Source organism: Crocodylus siamensis, chromosome 5 (genome assembly GCF_052110815.1).
Source record: "Crocodylus siamensis isolate JL-2025a chromosome 5, ASM5211081v1, whole genome shotgun sequence".
NCBI lineage: Eukaryota > Metazoa > Chordata > Crocodylia > Crocodylidae > Crocodylus > Crocodylus siamensis.
Window position 1 is genome coordinate 51,718,685 of NC_143399.1, and position 17,354 is coordinate 51,736,038.

General features: G+C 45.0%; 1 protein-coding gene across 1 annotated transcript in view; it reads left to right on the top strand.

The window, feature by feature from the left end:
* CACNA1E (calcium voltage-gated channel subunit alpha1 E) overlaps positions 1–17,354 on the top strand; it is a 353,537-nt gene that overhangs the window by 234,099 nt on the left and 102,084 nt on the right. The window contains exons 10-15 of the mRNA XM_090047888.1: positions 7,931–8,046; positions 13,520–13,573; positions 13,974–14,063; positions 14,460–14,669; positions 16,383–16,495; positions 17,219–17,331. Coding sequence (XP_089904014.1) covers positions 7,931–8,046; positions 13,520–13,573; positions 13,974–14,063; positions 14,460–14,669; positions 16,383–16,495; positions 17,219–17,331 — 696 coding nt within the window. The remainder of the gene's footprint in view (positions 1–7,930; positions 8,047–13,519; positions 13,574–13,973; positions 14,064–14,459; positions 14,670–16,382; positions 16,496–17,218; positions 17,332–17,354) is intronic.

Below are 17,354 nucleotides of genomic sequence, written 5' to 3' on the forward strand. Positions count from 1 at the left end.
TGAGCAGCTCATTCAGATACAAGAGGCTGTCCCATAGAGGGAGCTACCTCGAATCTCAGAAAACAGGAGGGTCATGCAAGTAAGAACAGAAGGGGACCAGATGCTCGGCTGGTGTCAGCACAACTACATGGCATTCAGTGGATCTGTGTGGAAGTTTCTGAGCTGAGAAACTGACCTACCATGTCTTCCTAGTCTCTTCACCTCTTTTCATAAAAATATCAGCATCCCTCAGCAGGGAGCCACACAGGCTTTTGTTTTCACAGGGTAGATCCAATTCTGCTGTTTATCCTGTAAGCTGGGCATGCAAGCTCTGAGAGTGACTCTTTGTGGCATGAGACTGTGATGGTGCTGCATTCTGAAGTCTCAGTGCCGTGCATTTAACCAGTAGAACACACTGAAGGAGACAGTAACCTTCTATCTGACCTAAATTAATTCAGCTTTCAAGTGGCATCTTCCTGCTTCCAGGTTACTCGTGTCTTGCTGGTGAATAGGCATGGGAGGCACTGGATGAGCCAGAATGACTACTACTGCATAGATAGTCATTACTGAACTTTGCAATGTTACAAATACATCTTTCTCCCAGATGATAAATCCAGCATTGTGAGTTTACTTGCTGATTGTTTCCCATTCCATTTGTTCTGTAGTCTTTCTCCCTTTTTAGCCTCCTTTTCTCAGTCTCTCTCTTTTCCCTGGGTTCATTTCTCCCTTCCTCCCCTCTATTCCTAGAATAGAGGAAGTCTCATTTTGGTCTGATAGCTGCAGATAGAAAGGGAGAGAGGTTTTTTTATGCTAAACACCAGAGCTGCAGGAAACTTAACCTTCCTAGGGTGAAATTAAAAATGCTCAGATTGTCTGGAGATCTTTAACAAGGGTTTCTGGGAACATTCAGAGCTGTTTCCTCCCCTCCCCCCCCCCCCAAAAAAAAAAAAAAAAAGAAGCCCACACAGTATTAAGTGTGTAATAGCTCAGCTTGGGTAATGAACTCAAATTCAGTAATCAGATCAGACATATCAGTTCTTCAGGTTCCTTTGACTGTTTCTGGGAGGGAGATTGCTGTAGGAATCTCAGAAGAGTTAGACACTTGTCGTCTAAAAGACCACAGCCATTTGTTCTTCATAAGCATGTTCCTTTCATGCTGCAACTGGAATCCTGTGGGGACAGTAGGGGTTCAGAATCTGAAGTGAACTTCTCTGTGGTTCATTCTTCATATGACATGGGCTTTGTATCTATTGTGACTGAAATGTAGGTTAGCCATGTCTGTACACAGTGGGCAGAAATTGTGTTTTGTGCAGGCACTTACATCACTGAAGATACATGAAAGATGAATTTGGCTTGATATATATAGAGATGTTATACATATAAGTTCATAGCCTCCAAGTACTATGTATGTGCATGGAAATAGCATCAGAGTATATGGGATCTTATGACTGTAAGCACACACGCACGCATGGGAGTAGGTACCAAATTTATGACTCCATATAGTATGTATAGTTCCATGAGCACTTGGGCTTTCATACATGTGGGGTCTTGTACTGATGTGTACACCGTGCCTGCATACAATACACACGTAAGCATATACATTTCAGTGCACAGGTGCATTATATGGTATATTTCTCTTTCTGTTTGTAGGTGGGCATTTTGGTACATGTTCATAAGAACATGTAGCCTTGCATGTTTGCTTGCATCAGTATGTAGTCATTCTGTGTGGTCCAGTGTAGCAGCGTAAATTTGGACTGAATGTAAATCTGTGTATATGGTGCTCTTTGGGTATCAGGATGTGCATACATTACACAGTACAGTATGGGTAAGGAATACACATGAATCTGCAGTAATCCGTAGTGATATACACATGAGTTTATGCCTGCATGTATTTGTGTATAGTTTTATGTTCATGCCTGTTGTGTATACCTGTTGTTTATAAACACACATATGCGTATGAACGTGCACACACACATACACACATATCTTTGGTCATGTGCATGACTGCAAAAGATTGCATTCCCAGATTTGTTGTTGGGTGTGTTCATACATGTGAGTAGAATCTCTGTGTGTGCTTTCCTCTGTGAGTATACTCATGCTTGTAGGTATGACAAACTGCAAACATGTGCATGTTTTCCTTTGTGAATGTTTTTCATGGTATATGTGTATGCTGGCATTGCCACAAATTTATTCCTATATGTGTGTATTTCTTTCATTGCCTATGGCCAGCATGTAAACATGCATTCACGGGTGAGCCTCTGTCCTAGTGTATGCACATATCTCCCTGTGGTTCTGTGTTTGAATGTGAATGCCCACATATATGGATGCACTGAGCATGTGAGTGTGTAAGCATCTCACAGGCTTGCCCATCCTGGTGGGGTTCTTCTCTGACTTGGGTTACCATGGCAACAGTAAGAGACCCCGAATCTGTAAACAAAGCTTTATTTGTATTGTATTGGAGACGCGTGCATTGCTGATCACTAGAGCACAGCAGCCTTTACAGAGAGAAGCGTTTGAAAGCAAATATAGAAATTTTCTGTCGCACAGAATTTGGGCCTCTCACCTACTCCTATGAGCCGCTGTGTCAGGGCAGCTCCTGCATCAAGCATGGGTGCCGTGGGTCTGGGATTTAACTTGCACAGTACATGCGTCTGCAGCAACAAATCTGTCTTTTCCAGAGCCATCACAGACTTAATGTACCTTGACCACACCAATCGAGACTAAGCTGGTGTTGATATTGAAGCTCCGTTTTCTTTAGCTCTCCCCATGATGTGCTCAGGGATTGTAGCATTCCCAGAATAGTATGTAAAACCCTTCTAGCCTAGTCAGCCCCACAATATATAAGCACCGTGCTGTGAAGGAAGGAGAGTCTCAGCCTTTATTTTGAGTGCCCTGGTGTTTTGTGCTATAAGCCATAGTCTGAATGCCGATGCAGATCTTTAACTTCTGAGATTTCTCTTTATGAGAGCAAGTAGGAATCATCAGACCAGACCAACCAGTCCCAGTATCCTCCTCCTGGCAAGAGCTGAGTCAGACGTTTTACAGGAAGGTGTCAGTGCCTCATGCTACCTGTGAGGCCAGCATTTTCTGCGGGGCTCTGAACCCACAAATGGGCCTGGATTTTCAAACCAGCATAGTGTGCTAGGTGCCTACTGGGTATTGAGCTCTTTGCAATCTTGGCCTGGTGTCATTGGGCCTAGTCAGAAGTTCAGCACTCTTTAAATTTTGCCCCCATCACGCAATCACATACCAGAGATGGGGAATCTCTTCCTGACACTGTATGAGTGATAGCTTATAATGTATGGCAAAGCAAAAGTGTCCATAACATCTCTGTGGATGCAGCTTTTGCTTACATGGTGGATCCTCCTTTGAAACTCACTCAGCTGATTTTTTTCCTCTTACAAATTGTGAAGTATTAAAATGGTACAGACTCCAGTCTTCCTTACCTCACTGGCTCCTGCTCACAGACTTGTTAGGGTTTAGCTGAGCTCTGGGCGTTATGATTATGGCACAAAATCCCAGCAGACAACTTCACAGCTCTTTGGGAGTCCACACTGTGCATGGGAGCTGTGAATGGGGGTTAGCCGTAGCAGACACTGGCATGCCGTGGTTCTGTGATTCTCAGTGTACTTTGCGCTGCAGTAGCAAAGCTGAGGATAAGAAATTGGATGGTAATTTTTAAACATTGAACGTGATTAGAACAGTTTACCAAGGTATGTGGGATTGGATGCCTGTTTAAAAACATAAGCACCTAGTTCAGCCACAAAGTGTAGGGTTGGAGGAATTTCAGTGGGGAGAGGGGAAGGAAGAAATTCTCCAGTCTGTGTTATGCAGAGTCAAACAATAGTGGTCCCTTCTGGGTTTAAGATATGTGTATAAATGACTTCACATTAGTGGCCTAGGTATTTTCAGGGATGTATAGCTTGTTTGTGTATTGTGTTTCAAAAGCAACTCCAGGACCTACAGCAGTACACTTTCATATTGTAGATGGACAGCCAGCAGTCTTTCCTTAATAGTCCTTCCTAAAAATTCCCTAAGAACCAGGAAATTAGGTTAGAAAAGTACTCCTAACCTTGGAGATATCAGTGATCTGAGTGGTTAAGCCACTGGGATAGGACACAGAAGAGGTGAATTCAAGTCCCTTCTCTATTACAGATTCCCATTATGATTCTTATGGTCAAACAAATCATTAGGCTCTATAAGGGTGGGTATCTTTAGAATATAGGAAATATCACAGTGCTTTTATGTAAATTTTAGTGGCATTGCCCATCTGGTTTGCTGTTCTGGTCACCCCATTTCAGAAAGGAGACTACAAAAAGGGTATTGAGAATATGCAGAGCCCCAGAAAACTGTCATATGAGGGAAGAGAGAAAAGATTGAAATTGTCTGCCTGGGAAGGAATTGATAATAGAAATGTATTTGATGAATCATCTAGACATGGTAGACTGGAAGTTTCTGTTCTTCCTGTTTCATGACAAAAGAACAAAGGGAACATTTGATGACATTAAAAGGCAGCAAATCTAAATCCCAGTAAAGAGATAAATTGTTCACCCAGTACAAAATTAGACTGTGGAACTCATTGCCATATGATCTTGATAAGATCAACAATAGAATATAGCAAGATTCAAAAAAGGGGTTGGGTGACTGTAGAGATGGTAAATCTCTCTGGAGTTGTTGTAATTAATAATTATAAACGTTTTGGAATGGCTGTTGAGCCTTATGCTTCCCAGCTCAGGCTATGAAGCTCTTTAGAGACCAAGATGAGACTCCATGTGGGCATTAGGTTATCCTGCTGAAGGGGTTCTTGTACCTTCCTGTCAAGTGTCTGGTGCTGGTCATTGTTAGGGACTGCCTTCTGAAGTAGGTGAACCATGGGTCTGGTCTAGGAGTCCATTTCCTCTGTGCTTCTCTGAGTTGCAGTTACCCTTCAGTAAAAATGGGTTTGGGAATACTTCCTTTCTCCCACCCTTTATTTATCTTGTCTCTCTCGACTGGAAATTCTCCAGGTTGAGGACTGTTTCTTCCAATGTGTTTGTGCAACACTTGGCACAATAGGGACTCAAGCTTGCTTAGGTTTGCTAGGCACTACTGCAATACAAATAATAACAGTAATAAACATAATTACATTAGCCAAGATACAATTGCAAGGATTCTCAAGCCTCATGTTTAAGGAGGACCTTCTCCCTCACCTTATGCAGTATTGCAACATGGGCAGTTCATATCCTCCAATGAGATGGCCCACTAGACTTGGTGAAATACTACTAGGCTGTTTGAATATGAAAGTCAAAGCAGTCTCTGTAGCCAGTGGTTTCCTTGTTGGGCTGCCTTAATAGCAGCATAACTTGAGGGTCTCAGTACATTGGCTAATCTGGCCAGCTGGCAGGGCCCTGGGGAGCATTATGTGCCTTTAGAGGAGGAAGTAAGTCTGGGGTTAGCTAACTTTTATGACCATGGACTGCTGCTTGTAACCAGGTGCAGGCCATTGATCCCCTGCTGCTGCCCCCCCTAATACAACTTATCATATGCCACCAGTAATCATGGCCAACACCACAGTAATTGCCAATTATCCTTCCTTATCCTGATTATCCACTAGGGCCATATCCAAACTCTTTGCAGGCTGACCTTCGTACTAGGCTCTATTTTTGCCTTTGAACTTAACCTTAATATTTTTTCCTTTTTCATTCATTCCCTTAGTCATCTCCCTTCCTGGGAAACTGAGCTGCTGCAAAACTGGGTGGAGGAGCAATTCTGGGAGTGTTTATGTCAGGATGAAATAACCCTCTCTCACTTGAGGGACAAGAGAAAACACTGTACCTTAGTTTGTGGCATCTTAGAACAAGAAGGAAAGCCCTGGTCTCACTTTGGGCTCGGCATGGTGAGGAAATTTGCTATGTGATGATGACGGAGGATTCTGGGTGGCGTGGAGGTTATGTGAAGGGTACTGTGGGAGCCAGCAAAGTAGGTGACCCTTGGTGGGGTTGCTAATGCAAGCACAAGGTCGGCAATGACTGTTTTGGGAAATGAAGAAAACGCATTGAGCAGGTTACAGTTAGGAGTCATGACAGATTTTTTTGTGTGGAGGGAGGTAGGATATCAGAGGAGTGTGTGAGTAGATGTGGGAACCCAAAGCGGAGGCAGGTGAAGAGCCCGTCTCAGTCAGTGAGGTAACGGGAGTGAGCCAGCCATATTGAGGTGGAGTTGGGAGAGGGAGGGGACAATGATGGGGAAGAGGTGTTGTGAGGAAGGGTCAGGCAGATGAATTTTGTTGGACTGAGTAAGCAGGATGATGCTTGGGAAAGAAGGGGTGTCTTGGGGGACCTAGATAACCCTGGGAGTACCTGCATGTGTTGGGAAGGAGGGGATTAAACTGAGAAACTGCATGGGTTTACATGTAGGAGACACTTTGGGACATGTTGCCCAGGGAGAGGAAGGCACACATGCTTTGCCATAGAGAGGAGCAGGGCTGCAGTGGAATAAATTTTGTCTTAATAATGCATTCTCGCCCCCACCCCTCAGCCTCACTGCAGTCTGTGTACAGAGGAGCGCTGCCTGCCGAAAGCCAGCACACCGCGGCTGAGTGGAATTATAAGCATCTCACTGGGAGATGGGCAGGGAGTGAGCATGAGCGAGCATCGACTCAGGCAGCACAAACATTCTCGCCTCTCTCGCTGAATCAGGGATTGCAGAGTCTGCCTCTACTTGCCCCAGCCTTCCCCCTCCCCCCGTTACCAAGATGCACAGCATTGGCTCTTCACCCACTGCCTCTGCCCCTTCTCCAGTCCCATCTGCCATTCCTGCAGCCTGAGCCAAGTGAATGATCGCCAAGGAATCTGCAGTACCGTCTGGGCGTCCCACCCACAAGTGCCTCCCACCCAGTGGGAAGGGGTCAGTGGAGCGGCAAAGCTTTGTAGGCTCAGGGAGGAGGGAGGGATGGGTAAGGCCCAGAGCCAAATGGTGCGATAGTCTGCCTGCCTGGAACATGTTCTGGGGACTGGCAGCAGGGGTCCCAGTCAGGGATGCTGTGTAGATGACTTGGAGAGCACAGGGATTTTAGTTCACATTCATCAGCCTGATTCCTCTAACAAATCTTCCCGACTCTTCCCGTCTTCCCATTCCCCACCCTGTATCCACCCGCTGCAGTGTTGATCTGTGCCATCTGTATCTTGGTCCCATCCATTCATCCATTTGTCTCATTCATCCCGGGTATATCTGTCCTTTGGCTCAGTGTGTCTGCTCCCCTCCTCCATCTGCTCCATCCAGCAGTCCCTCCATGTGCCTCAGTCAGACAGCTACATTTCCATCTGCCTCCAACATCCTCCTGCCTTCCTATGTGCCTCTCTTTCCTAACCAAGATGACTTGCAGCCATCCCTGCATCTACCAGCTCTCTTGTCCTTCCCAGGTAGGCTGCTGCTCTAACCCTGCCAGCCCACATTCTGGGCAGTCATCCTAGAGTCCTGGTCCTTCCTACCCACAAGAGAGGACCAGGAAGCAGTACTAAGAGGACACTAATAGAGGTCGAAGAGCCCTTGCAGGAGGGCAGATGATAACCCGCAATATGTCTTCATACCTCTCTCCCTTACACCACAATGCCTTCAGACAGCTTTTGGTCACCTCCTGTGCTCCACCTCTGCCTCAGCTGTGTTGCTGTGTGCATGCATCCCAGCTACCCTACACATATGCCCTGACCTGCCAGTGTTGCAACGATTTTATAACCTCCCCACCCCACCACACAGACACAGAGCTATGTTTCAATGTACAAGCAAGCCACTTGCCATAGCTTTGTTTTAATGCGTATACAAGGTGAAGGGCTGTGCACATATATCCTCTTTGGCTTTGCTGTGATGCACTGTGTATAGCCCCTACTACAGTTGTCCTACAGTGTACCTGCCCTCTGCCCCGGCCCTCCTGCATGCTCTCAGTAAAAACAATGTTGCCCTTCTGTGTTTATAGGGAATTTGCCAAAGAGAGAGAGAGAGTGGAGAACCGCAGAGCCTTCATGAAACTGCGACGACAGCAGCAGATTGAGCGGGAGCTGAATGGCTACAGGGCCTGGATAGATAAAGCAGGTAAGGCTGGTGAGGGTCACGGGTTTTCCTGGGTCACTGTGTGAGTGGGAATGACAGTCACCCTGCTGCCTCAGCAGAGTGGAGCTGCTGCATTTGCTCTGGAGTACAGGAGGTGTCTGGAAAGTAGGAGGCTGCCATGACTGATTAATAAATTAGCTATGTGATTTACAGATTGTGGCTCCACGAGTTTCTCTGGCTCTTCCTCCATGCCTAGACTGTCAGTGTCTCATGCCTCCCTCAGAAAATATTTCACTGGGATTGGAGAAATATCTCTAGTTACTTGAAACTAAATTATGAGTCGGAGGCCATGACTCCTTTCAATTACCACAGGTGGGCCAAATTCTACACTTGGCTAAGACTTTGTATCACTGCTGGAGTCAAATGAGGTTATACAGCTGTGACTGATGGCAGGGGTTGGCTTGTCATCTCCAGGGTGTGTGCTCAGGTTGGTATTCCAGGAGCATGACCACTCAACACAGTGCAGTACTGTATAAAGATATTTTAGACCAGCTGTGAACGCATTTGCTCACATATTGGAGTCTACCTGGCACAAGGCAGCTCTGCAGGCATTCAGTCTGGAACAGGAAGCAGTATCGCTGTGTTAACACAGTCCTGTGCCAGGACTCAGAAGCCTTGCTTCTCAGCTGAGCCAGTTAGTCCATGCACAGCATCACGCTAATGCAGTCACGTGGCTTTCAGTTCCAGAGCTATTGCATGCAGATGGTTCTGGTATCTCTGCATGACACCACCTGGCATTGTACAGATATGCCTATGGCATTTAACAGGCAAAACCAACAGGCAGACAGCTTGGCTGACCAGAGATACAGCTAAAGTATCTTAACCCATTTCTTTGCCTCCATATTTCTGAGGAGGGACCTGGTCATCTCCCCAGCTGGGACCCCCGTGGGCCCTATGGGTGGCACACCCAAGCCTAGGGTCAGTGAGGACCTAGTCAGGGAACTTCTGGAGGGACTAGATGTATTTAAATCATCAAGTCCTGATGATCTCCACCCCAGAGTGCTGAGGGTACTAGCGGAGGTTATTGTGGGACCTCTGGTACAGCTTTACGAGCATTCGTGGTGATCGGGTGATGTGCTGGATGACTGGAAAAAGGCCAGCGTGGTTCCCATCTTCAAAAAAGGGAGGAAGGAGGACCCAGGAAAGTATAGGCCTGTGAGTCTTATCTCGGTCCTGGGGAAGCTTTTTGAGAGAATTATCCTGGCTCATGTCCACGGGGCCAGCAAGGGAGACTATGCTCAGGGGCAACCAACATGGGTTCATTAGGGGCAGGTCTTGTCAGACCAACCTGGTGAGCTTTTATGACCAGGTCACCAAATCCTTAGATGCAGGTATCACAGTGGATATAGTCTTTTTGGACTTTAGGAAGGCCTTCGACACAATCTCTCACCCCATTCTCATAAAAAAAAACTAGGAGATTGTGGTGTTGACGCCTACACAGTCAAATGGGTCGCTAACTGGCTGGAGGGCTGCACCCAGAGTGGTGGTGGATGGGTCGTTTTCGACCGGGAGGGATGTGGGCAGTGGGGTTCCCCAGGGCTCGGTCCTCGGGCCTGCACTGTTCAACATCTTCATCAGTGACTTGGAGGAGGGGGTAAAAAGCACTTTGTTCAAATTCACAGATGACACCAAGATGTGGGGAGAAATGGGCACACTAGAAGGCAGTAATAGTCTGCAATTGCATCTAGACAGGTTAGAGGTGTGGGCCGATGGGAACAGGATGGGGTTCACCACTGACAAGTGCAAGATACTGCACCTGGGGAGGAACAACCAGCAGCATACTTACAGGCTGGGGAACTCCCTTCTCATCAGTGCCAAGGCAGAAAAGGATCTTGGAGTTATTATTGACGCCACAATAAACATGGGCTGACAATGTGGGGATGCCAACCATACCTTGTCATGCATCCACAGATGCAAGTCAAGCAGGTCCAAGGAGATGATCCTCCCCTTCTATGCAGCACTGGTCAGGCCGCAGTTGGAGTACTGCGTCCAGTTCTGAGTGCTGCACTTCAGGAGGGATGTGGACAACATGGAGAGGGTCCAGAGGCAGGCCACTCGCATGATCAGGGGGCAGCAGGGCAGGCCCTATGAGGAGAGGCTATGGCACCTGAACCTGTTCAGCCTCCACAAGAGAAGGCTGAGGGAGGATCTAGTGGCCGTTTACAAACTAGTCAGAGGGGACCAGCAGGCATTGGGGGAGTCCCTGTTCCCCTGAGCACTCCCAGGAGTGACTAGGAATAACGGTCACAAGCTGGCAGAGGGTAGATTCAGACTAGATATCAGGAGGCGCTACTTCACGGTTAGGGCGGCTAGGATCTGGAACCAACTTCCAAGCGAAGTGGTGCTGGCTCCTACCCTGGGGGTCTTTAAAAGAAGGCTAGATGAACACCTGGCCAGGGTCATTTGACCCAGTACCCTTTCCTGCCACAGCAGGGGGTCGGACTGGATGATCTGCTCGGGTCCCTTCCGACACTTCTAACTATGAAACTATGAAACTCTTTCTCCATAACGATGCCATGAGGAAATCTGAAACTCATCTTTTTCCATCATTAACATCTGGTTTCAGGTAATCAGTAGTCACAACAAGGAAAGCACCGTAATCCTAACCACTCAGAATCTCTCCACTGCTAATCCATCAGTGAACTCCATCCCAGTAGATAGATCCCTGCAGATAGCTCACTGTAAGACTGAGACCAGACCAGCTATGCTTCCCTCTGGTTGTACAGAGTGAAGAGTGGTTTGAAGCAGCGCACCAGGCACATTAATAAGCTGGTCCTGAGAGGTGCTGGGCTCAGGAGTAAAGAAGCCATTTAACAGTCCATTTATTCCAAGTGACTACATTTCCATGCATAGGACTCTCCTGTGTTCATATTATGAACTCAAAGCACGCGCGTGAAATAGCCTCAGCAAATGTGCTGATCCAGCAAAGCGCTTACCCATGTCAGAAATGTGGCAGTACAAAACAGATTATAACACCCATGTTTGGTAGTGTATATTTTTAATATTTTGCATGCAAAGAAGAGCTGACAGGAGGTTGGCATCTTTCCAGGGAACACAGTTAAGGCAGTTTTGCCAATACAGCCATGACAACTTCCATGCTCCTGAAGATTGAGGTATCTAGTTTGACCTTAATTCTGAGTTGTTGGATTTCTAAGTTTTATTTTTGTGATGTTATTTTAATGATAAATTGTACTGAGAGATTATATACCCTCAAGTCATGGGTACATGCTTACAACCTTAGCTTCACTTTATTAAAGATCTTGTGTGTAGAAATTATTCAGAGATACCAATTTCATAGTATTTTAAATACCGAAACTCTGCTAGCTCTAAGAGTAGGAATTCTACAATTCTGAGGGACTGTGTGGGGCTCTCTATTCACTGGAATTATCTACCACAGAGTGGGGGGACTTAGAGGAGCATGAGTTTAGTTGGTTACTTTCCAGCTAGTTTGGCCACTGCAGGATTTTTGGGTAGATGCACTCAATATTTTCCGCCTCTTTTGTCCTCTGCTTCTGACTTGGGACTGCATCTAAGAAAGAGAAATATTTTCTTCAGAGCTACATAATTCCAAACAGATAAGACAGAAATTTGGTCTACTGCATCTTTTTTTAATCTTGCCACAAATATGCAACTAACATCATCATTTATCACTGAAGAATTTAATCAAAGGGCTATCCTTAGGTCATGGGTCCACAATGTAAATCCAGTATGCATATGGAAATGTAATAACAAGAATGTTACATGCAAGCTCCAAGAAGCGATTCTCCACTCAGTTCAGAAATGTTGAGGCTGTGCATGGAGGAGTGTATCCAGTGCAGGGCACTTGTCTTTAAGAAAGATATGGACAACCTGGAGAAATTCCAAAGGAGAGTAAGAAAAATAATTAGATGTCTAGAAAACATCTTAATGTGCAAATAATCAAACTAAGCTAGTCTAGTCTACATACCAACAGGGGATTTAGTAATTGTCTAAAATACTAAAAGGGTGGTTATAAAGAGGATGAAAATGAATTGTTCTTGATGCCCTTTGGAGACAGGACAATAAATAATGGGCTTAAGTTGCATCAAGGAAGATTTGAGTTGGACATTACATGAATCTATCTCTATGGTATTAAAGCACTGGAATAGATTACCTTGGATGGAAGGATGCCCATCACTGGAAGTGCAAGTTAGGCAAAACTTGGCTAGAATGATTTAGATAGGGATGACCCTGCCTTGACTGTGAGTTATACCACCTGACCTGCAGAAGTGCCTTCCAGCCCTACTTCATTATGGTCTTATGGCTTACAGGGTTTGCAGAAGTGATTCAGATAGAATAAGAGGCTTGAGTGTTGATTCAAGATTTATATTAAAAAGTCCTATTCATGTAAAGATTGAGCATGAATCACCAACCTCAGCAGTGGATTTGGTTCCAAAGGTGGTCATTATTCAGTGTTTGTTTCAGACCTCTTTTTATCCTAAAAAAAGGTTCTTTTTCACATGTCTTTGTACTTCCTGGTTCTGTCGGAAACAGAACTGAAAGTTCCAAAATGCATAAGAAAGGTTAGTTATTCACATGATATCTTTGGAAGCAGGAACTGAAAATCCCGAGGAAGACAGTTGAGTTTTCCAGGCATGTTTTGTAGACTCAAGAAGTTTGGATAAGTTGTAGCTTCTGAAATCTTGTCCCCACCCAAACCAACAGATTGTGCTGAGCTTACTCGCTTCATTTGTTTTCAAGAATGATGGCGACATTCAGGACCAGAAACTTTCATGTGGTGTAAATGGATGTAGTTGTATCCTTCTATACCAGGTGAAGTTCTGACCTCAAATATGTTACATAGCTAGATTTCTTTTCTGTTCTAAGTCCATATTGTTCTGTATATTATCCCTTCCTTGACTTCCCCAAGGTATTGCAGCTAAAAAAATCATGATGCTGACCTGCCATCTTCAATAACCTCTGAACTCTTGATAAAAACGAATTTAAAAATTAGTAGATATAACACAGCCATTGTTTTCTTTGGTTACTGGCATAGGAAATAAAGCCCCCCAAGCACTTTCTGTATCATCACAGAGGGGCTTTGGGAGTTGCCAGGTTAAGCCTCATCTGCAAAACCATTATTCAGAAACAACTTGCACAATTTTTATCTGATGGAAAATTCTGTTTGGATTAGAAAGGCAGGTTATAGGTAATGTAAGACATTAGGGAGGTTATTAAATCTTGGAGAAAGCAGGTCAATAGATGTGAAGTCACTCTTTGTTCCACGTGTTGGATATAGTGTCATATAGCTGACTCTCTGCACCACTGTAAAATCATTTTTGCTCATTTACCTGTCACCATACAAGGGTTAGCAACCCATGGTAAGACTCTCATTTAGTTTTGATGTACAAGAGTTAAGTGGCACTGTAGCAGTTACTCCTGACCATTCCTGTGTTATCTTATATTGCTGGTACTGAACCTTTTGTTTTTTATGTAGAGGAAGTGATGCTGGCTGAAGAGAATAAAAATGCTGGAACTTCGGCTTTAGAAGGTAAGGAAGACAGACAGCTGTGCTGTTAAAAGTATCTACGGTCCTTTTCTTGCACCCACCTGAAGGCTGTGTTTTAAATTCCTAGAGTAGTGGGGAACAGACATATGATTTGAGTGGATGGTGGGAATGTGCAGTTTCTTTTGATGAGCAGGAGTTCAACATGATAGAGCAGGAGGGAACTAATTTCATCTTTCCTTGAATGGAGATATGACACATGGGAGACCATGGAACCAAACTACAGCCTCATAGGTCATTTGACTGACTAGTACTGGGAAATGAACTGCAGGCCCATTTGGTGACCCAGTCACCACATAGCAGCCTAGACAGCACATGAACAAATGAATTGCTAGCATCATTTAGGTTCAGTGGGTATTAGAGCTCTTTTCTCCTTCATTTCTAGTGCTCAGGAGAGCTACTATCAAAAGAAACCGGACAGAAGCCATGAATCGTGACTCAAGTGATGAACACTGCGTTGATATTTCCTCTGTAGGTGAGTGGATGCTTGTTTGGCAGCCAGCTTGGTCCCTAGGGACCATTCCTCAGAATCCAGGTTCAGTTCAGTCTAGTCCAGAGTCTTCTTCCCACCAGTTTTTCATGCACTGAATAATCTTGTTAAGTCCAGCTGGAGATGGCTATGGACCTTCTGCTGTAATTAGTTATTAGTATAGGGAGTAATCCCTACCCAGTCTCTTTCAGGGGCATTGCAGAAGTAGTATACGGTCTGGCAAATAAACCCTTCTGCGATTAGCAGGGCCCTTGAGGGTGGAAGTAGTGATTCCCATCTTCTGCGAGTTTGACCCAATCACTTCCTGTGCTGAGCAGAATCTCAGCATGGATTCCTTTTCATCTACTGATTTCAGCTGGCCTCTCTCCTCTCTTCCCTCAGGGACCCCCCTTGCTCGCTCCAGCATCAAGAGTGCAAAAGTGGATGGTGCCTCTTATTTCCGGCACAAGGAACGACTTCTGCGTATCTCCGTTCGCCATATGGTGAAATCCCAGGTGTTTTATTGGATTGTCTTGAGCCTTGTGGCTCTCAACACTGCCTGCGTGGCCATTGTCCATCACAACCAGCCATTGTGGCTCACCCACTTACTCTGTGAGTTCCTAGCCTTTATCTTTGTTTGTGCATGTTACAGGAAGCCAGGAGCATCAAAGAAAACAAAACTCCTAGCCTTAGGGCCAGATGGTGTGACTGCTTGGAGCCCCAAGAAATCCTAGAATGGGGCATGTTTTTCTCCCTTCCATCAAGGCTGTTGGGAGCAGCAACTCACAGGAACATTGTTATATGTTGGAGACACTGGGTCTGATTCCAATGAGGTGAATTATACTGCAGTCAGTGGAGTCAGACTGTCAGGGAACTGCAGGAAAAGTGTCACACTTGCCATTCATACCAGAATCCCCAATATTGGATATGGAGATTTTCACTGGTATTCTCTTTCTTGTTCATGGTTATTAAAATAATTTTTGGTAGTGTTGTCATCCCACGGTATAAATATGAATGAAATTTATTAGGTTTGTGTCACCCAGATCCAATACAGTTTCTAAGGGAGGTGACTGTCCTGGGGACATAATAATACATTTACACTTCTGTAGTGCTGTAATTAACACCCTTCTGAATTAAGTAAAAGCCATTTCTTCTAGCACAGATATGTAGCCATCCTTGGGCTGTTCAAGAGAGCATAGTAGCATTACCCAACAGATCAAGGCACAATGAGCAGTAGTTGCAACCAACACAAACTGATGAGGATTTCAGGTAGGCAGAATGTAATTCTTAATTAGAGTTTGTCCATGGCACCATGGTTATCACACATACTATTAATAATTACCATAAATCTTTGATGACTGTAAGTAATTAGAACCTCAATTTTACAGCTCACTAAACAGATAGCAATGTATTTCCCCCATGCTGGTACAGTACTGATGCACCTGGAAGAGTACTACCTGCTGAATCTGTGCTAGTAATGCTTTACCTTGAAACCTGTTTCTTCAAATTCTGCTCAAGCCTAACTCTGAGTGGCTTGTGAAGATGTGCTGAATACAGCACTACATACACTACCTGGTCGGTAATGACAATCATCTGGACACAAAGTAAAAAAAAATGACTTCACCACTAATATTCATGAAAGATCTTGTGTTAGGTTTCACAAGCCTTCATTTGTTAACCTCAGTGTCCTGGCCAATCCAAGCCATAGTTAGTATTACTAATCTTTCTCTGCTGTTTCATTTGAAGAAGTTATTTGTTTCTTCCTTTAAAACTGGTGTGTTTTTAAACAGCTGCTGCATTTAGCTAAGATGCGTGTGCATCTACATGAATACGTGCTTTCATTTGACACACACGTATGCATGTGCACACACACACACACCCCTACCTGCCTGTAGCAGTTCTTTTGTTTCACCAAGTTAAGAACCCCAATCCACACAACCTTCCTATATCCCCTGGGGTCAATTCTACACCTCTTCCCTAGACACCCAGTGAAAAAACAACTTAGTCCCGTACTGAGTTGCCTTATCTGCAAAGTGGACTGAGGGGTTACTGAAGTGTCTTTATGCAAGAAACCTCAAAATATAAAGCATGGTATGCTGGTATAACATGTCATGTTCTCATCTAGAGGCTGGTCTAACCTGCTGCTGAAAACAGCTAACAGAGTTATTCTTAGATTCTTAGTAAGTAGATATACGTGCTTGGGTGCTGAATGTTTGAACTGGCTACACATGGAGGGGGTCAGCCTGTCAACCCTTTGCACTGTATTGTAGGCATGAGTAAAGAGATGCAGGCATGTAGCTAATGCACCTGGATTTCCTTTTTCAGACTATGCAGAGTTCCTGTTTCTTGGGCTCTTCCTTTTGGAGATGTCCTTAAAGATGTATGGAATGGGGCCACGTCTTTATTTCCACTCCTCTTTCAACTGCTTTGACTGTGGGGTAAGCAGCATGTGAGATGACAGCAAGTAATACAGGGACATGTTGTGCAATAAGGGGATCCACAAGGTAATTGAAAGAGGGGAGGGGATGGCAGTCAGGGAAGGGCAGACAGCAGCAGTGGGGAGGTGCTGCTATACTGGGAAGTGCCATGCAAGTCAGTGTTGTGATACTCTGATGGTGATGGGATTCAGTGACACCCTACAGGGACCACTGGAGTTTGCATCCAGGATAAAAATCTAATCAGTTATGCTTTTGAACAGGACAGGTCTTTCTGAGGGCAACAGGGAAGAGAGACCTATGAGAGGGAATATTCTACTACACTGGGAGACTGAGATCTAAGCCTTGGAATACAGCCTAATGCTTATTTTGCTTTGATAGCTAGTTGAGGTGAACATCAGATGAAATATTTTACTTCTTGGAGGAGGAAGCAGCTCAATGGATCAGAAGCATTCCTTCTGTCCCCCACCCCCGGTTTTCTGATATAAGGGAGTTGACTCCTTCCACTGGCAAAAGTTGTGTTTTTGTTCACTTATCTGCTACCTTACAAGATCCAGTAAGTGACAACAGGGCTTCTATTCACTACTGCAAAATGAGAAGCTCAGGGAGAAGGGACTCTGCCCAGTTACGTACAGGAGACTGACTTCCTGTGATTGCCCTAGTCCTCATCTCTAGGCCCCTCTTATAGCAAAGTGCTCTGTCTCATGAGTGTTTCTTATCCTTCAGGTTACAGTGGGAAGCATCTTTGAAGTGGTGTGGGCCATCTTCAGACCAGGGACTTCTTTCGGGATCAGTGTTTTACGAGCTCTCCGCCTTCTGAGAATATTTAAAATAACAAAGTATGTAAAAGGCACCTTGCTAC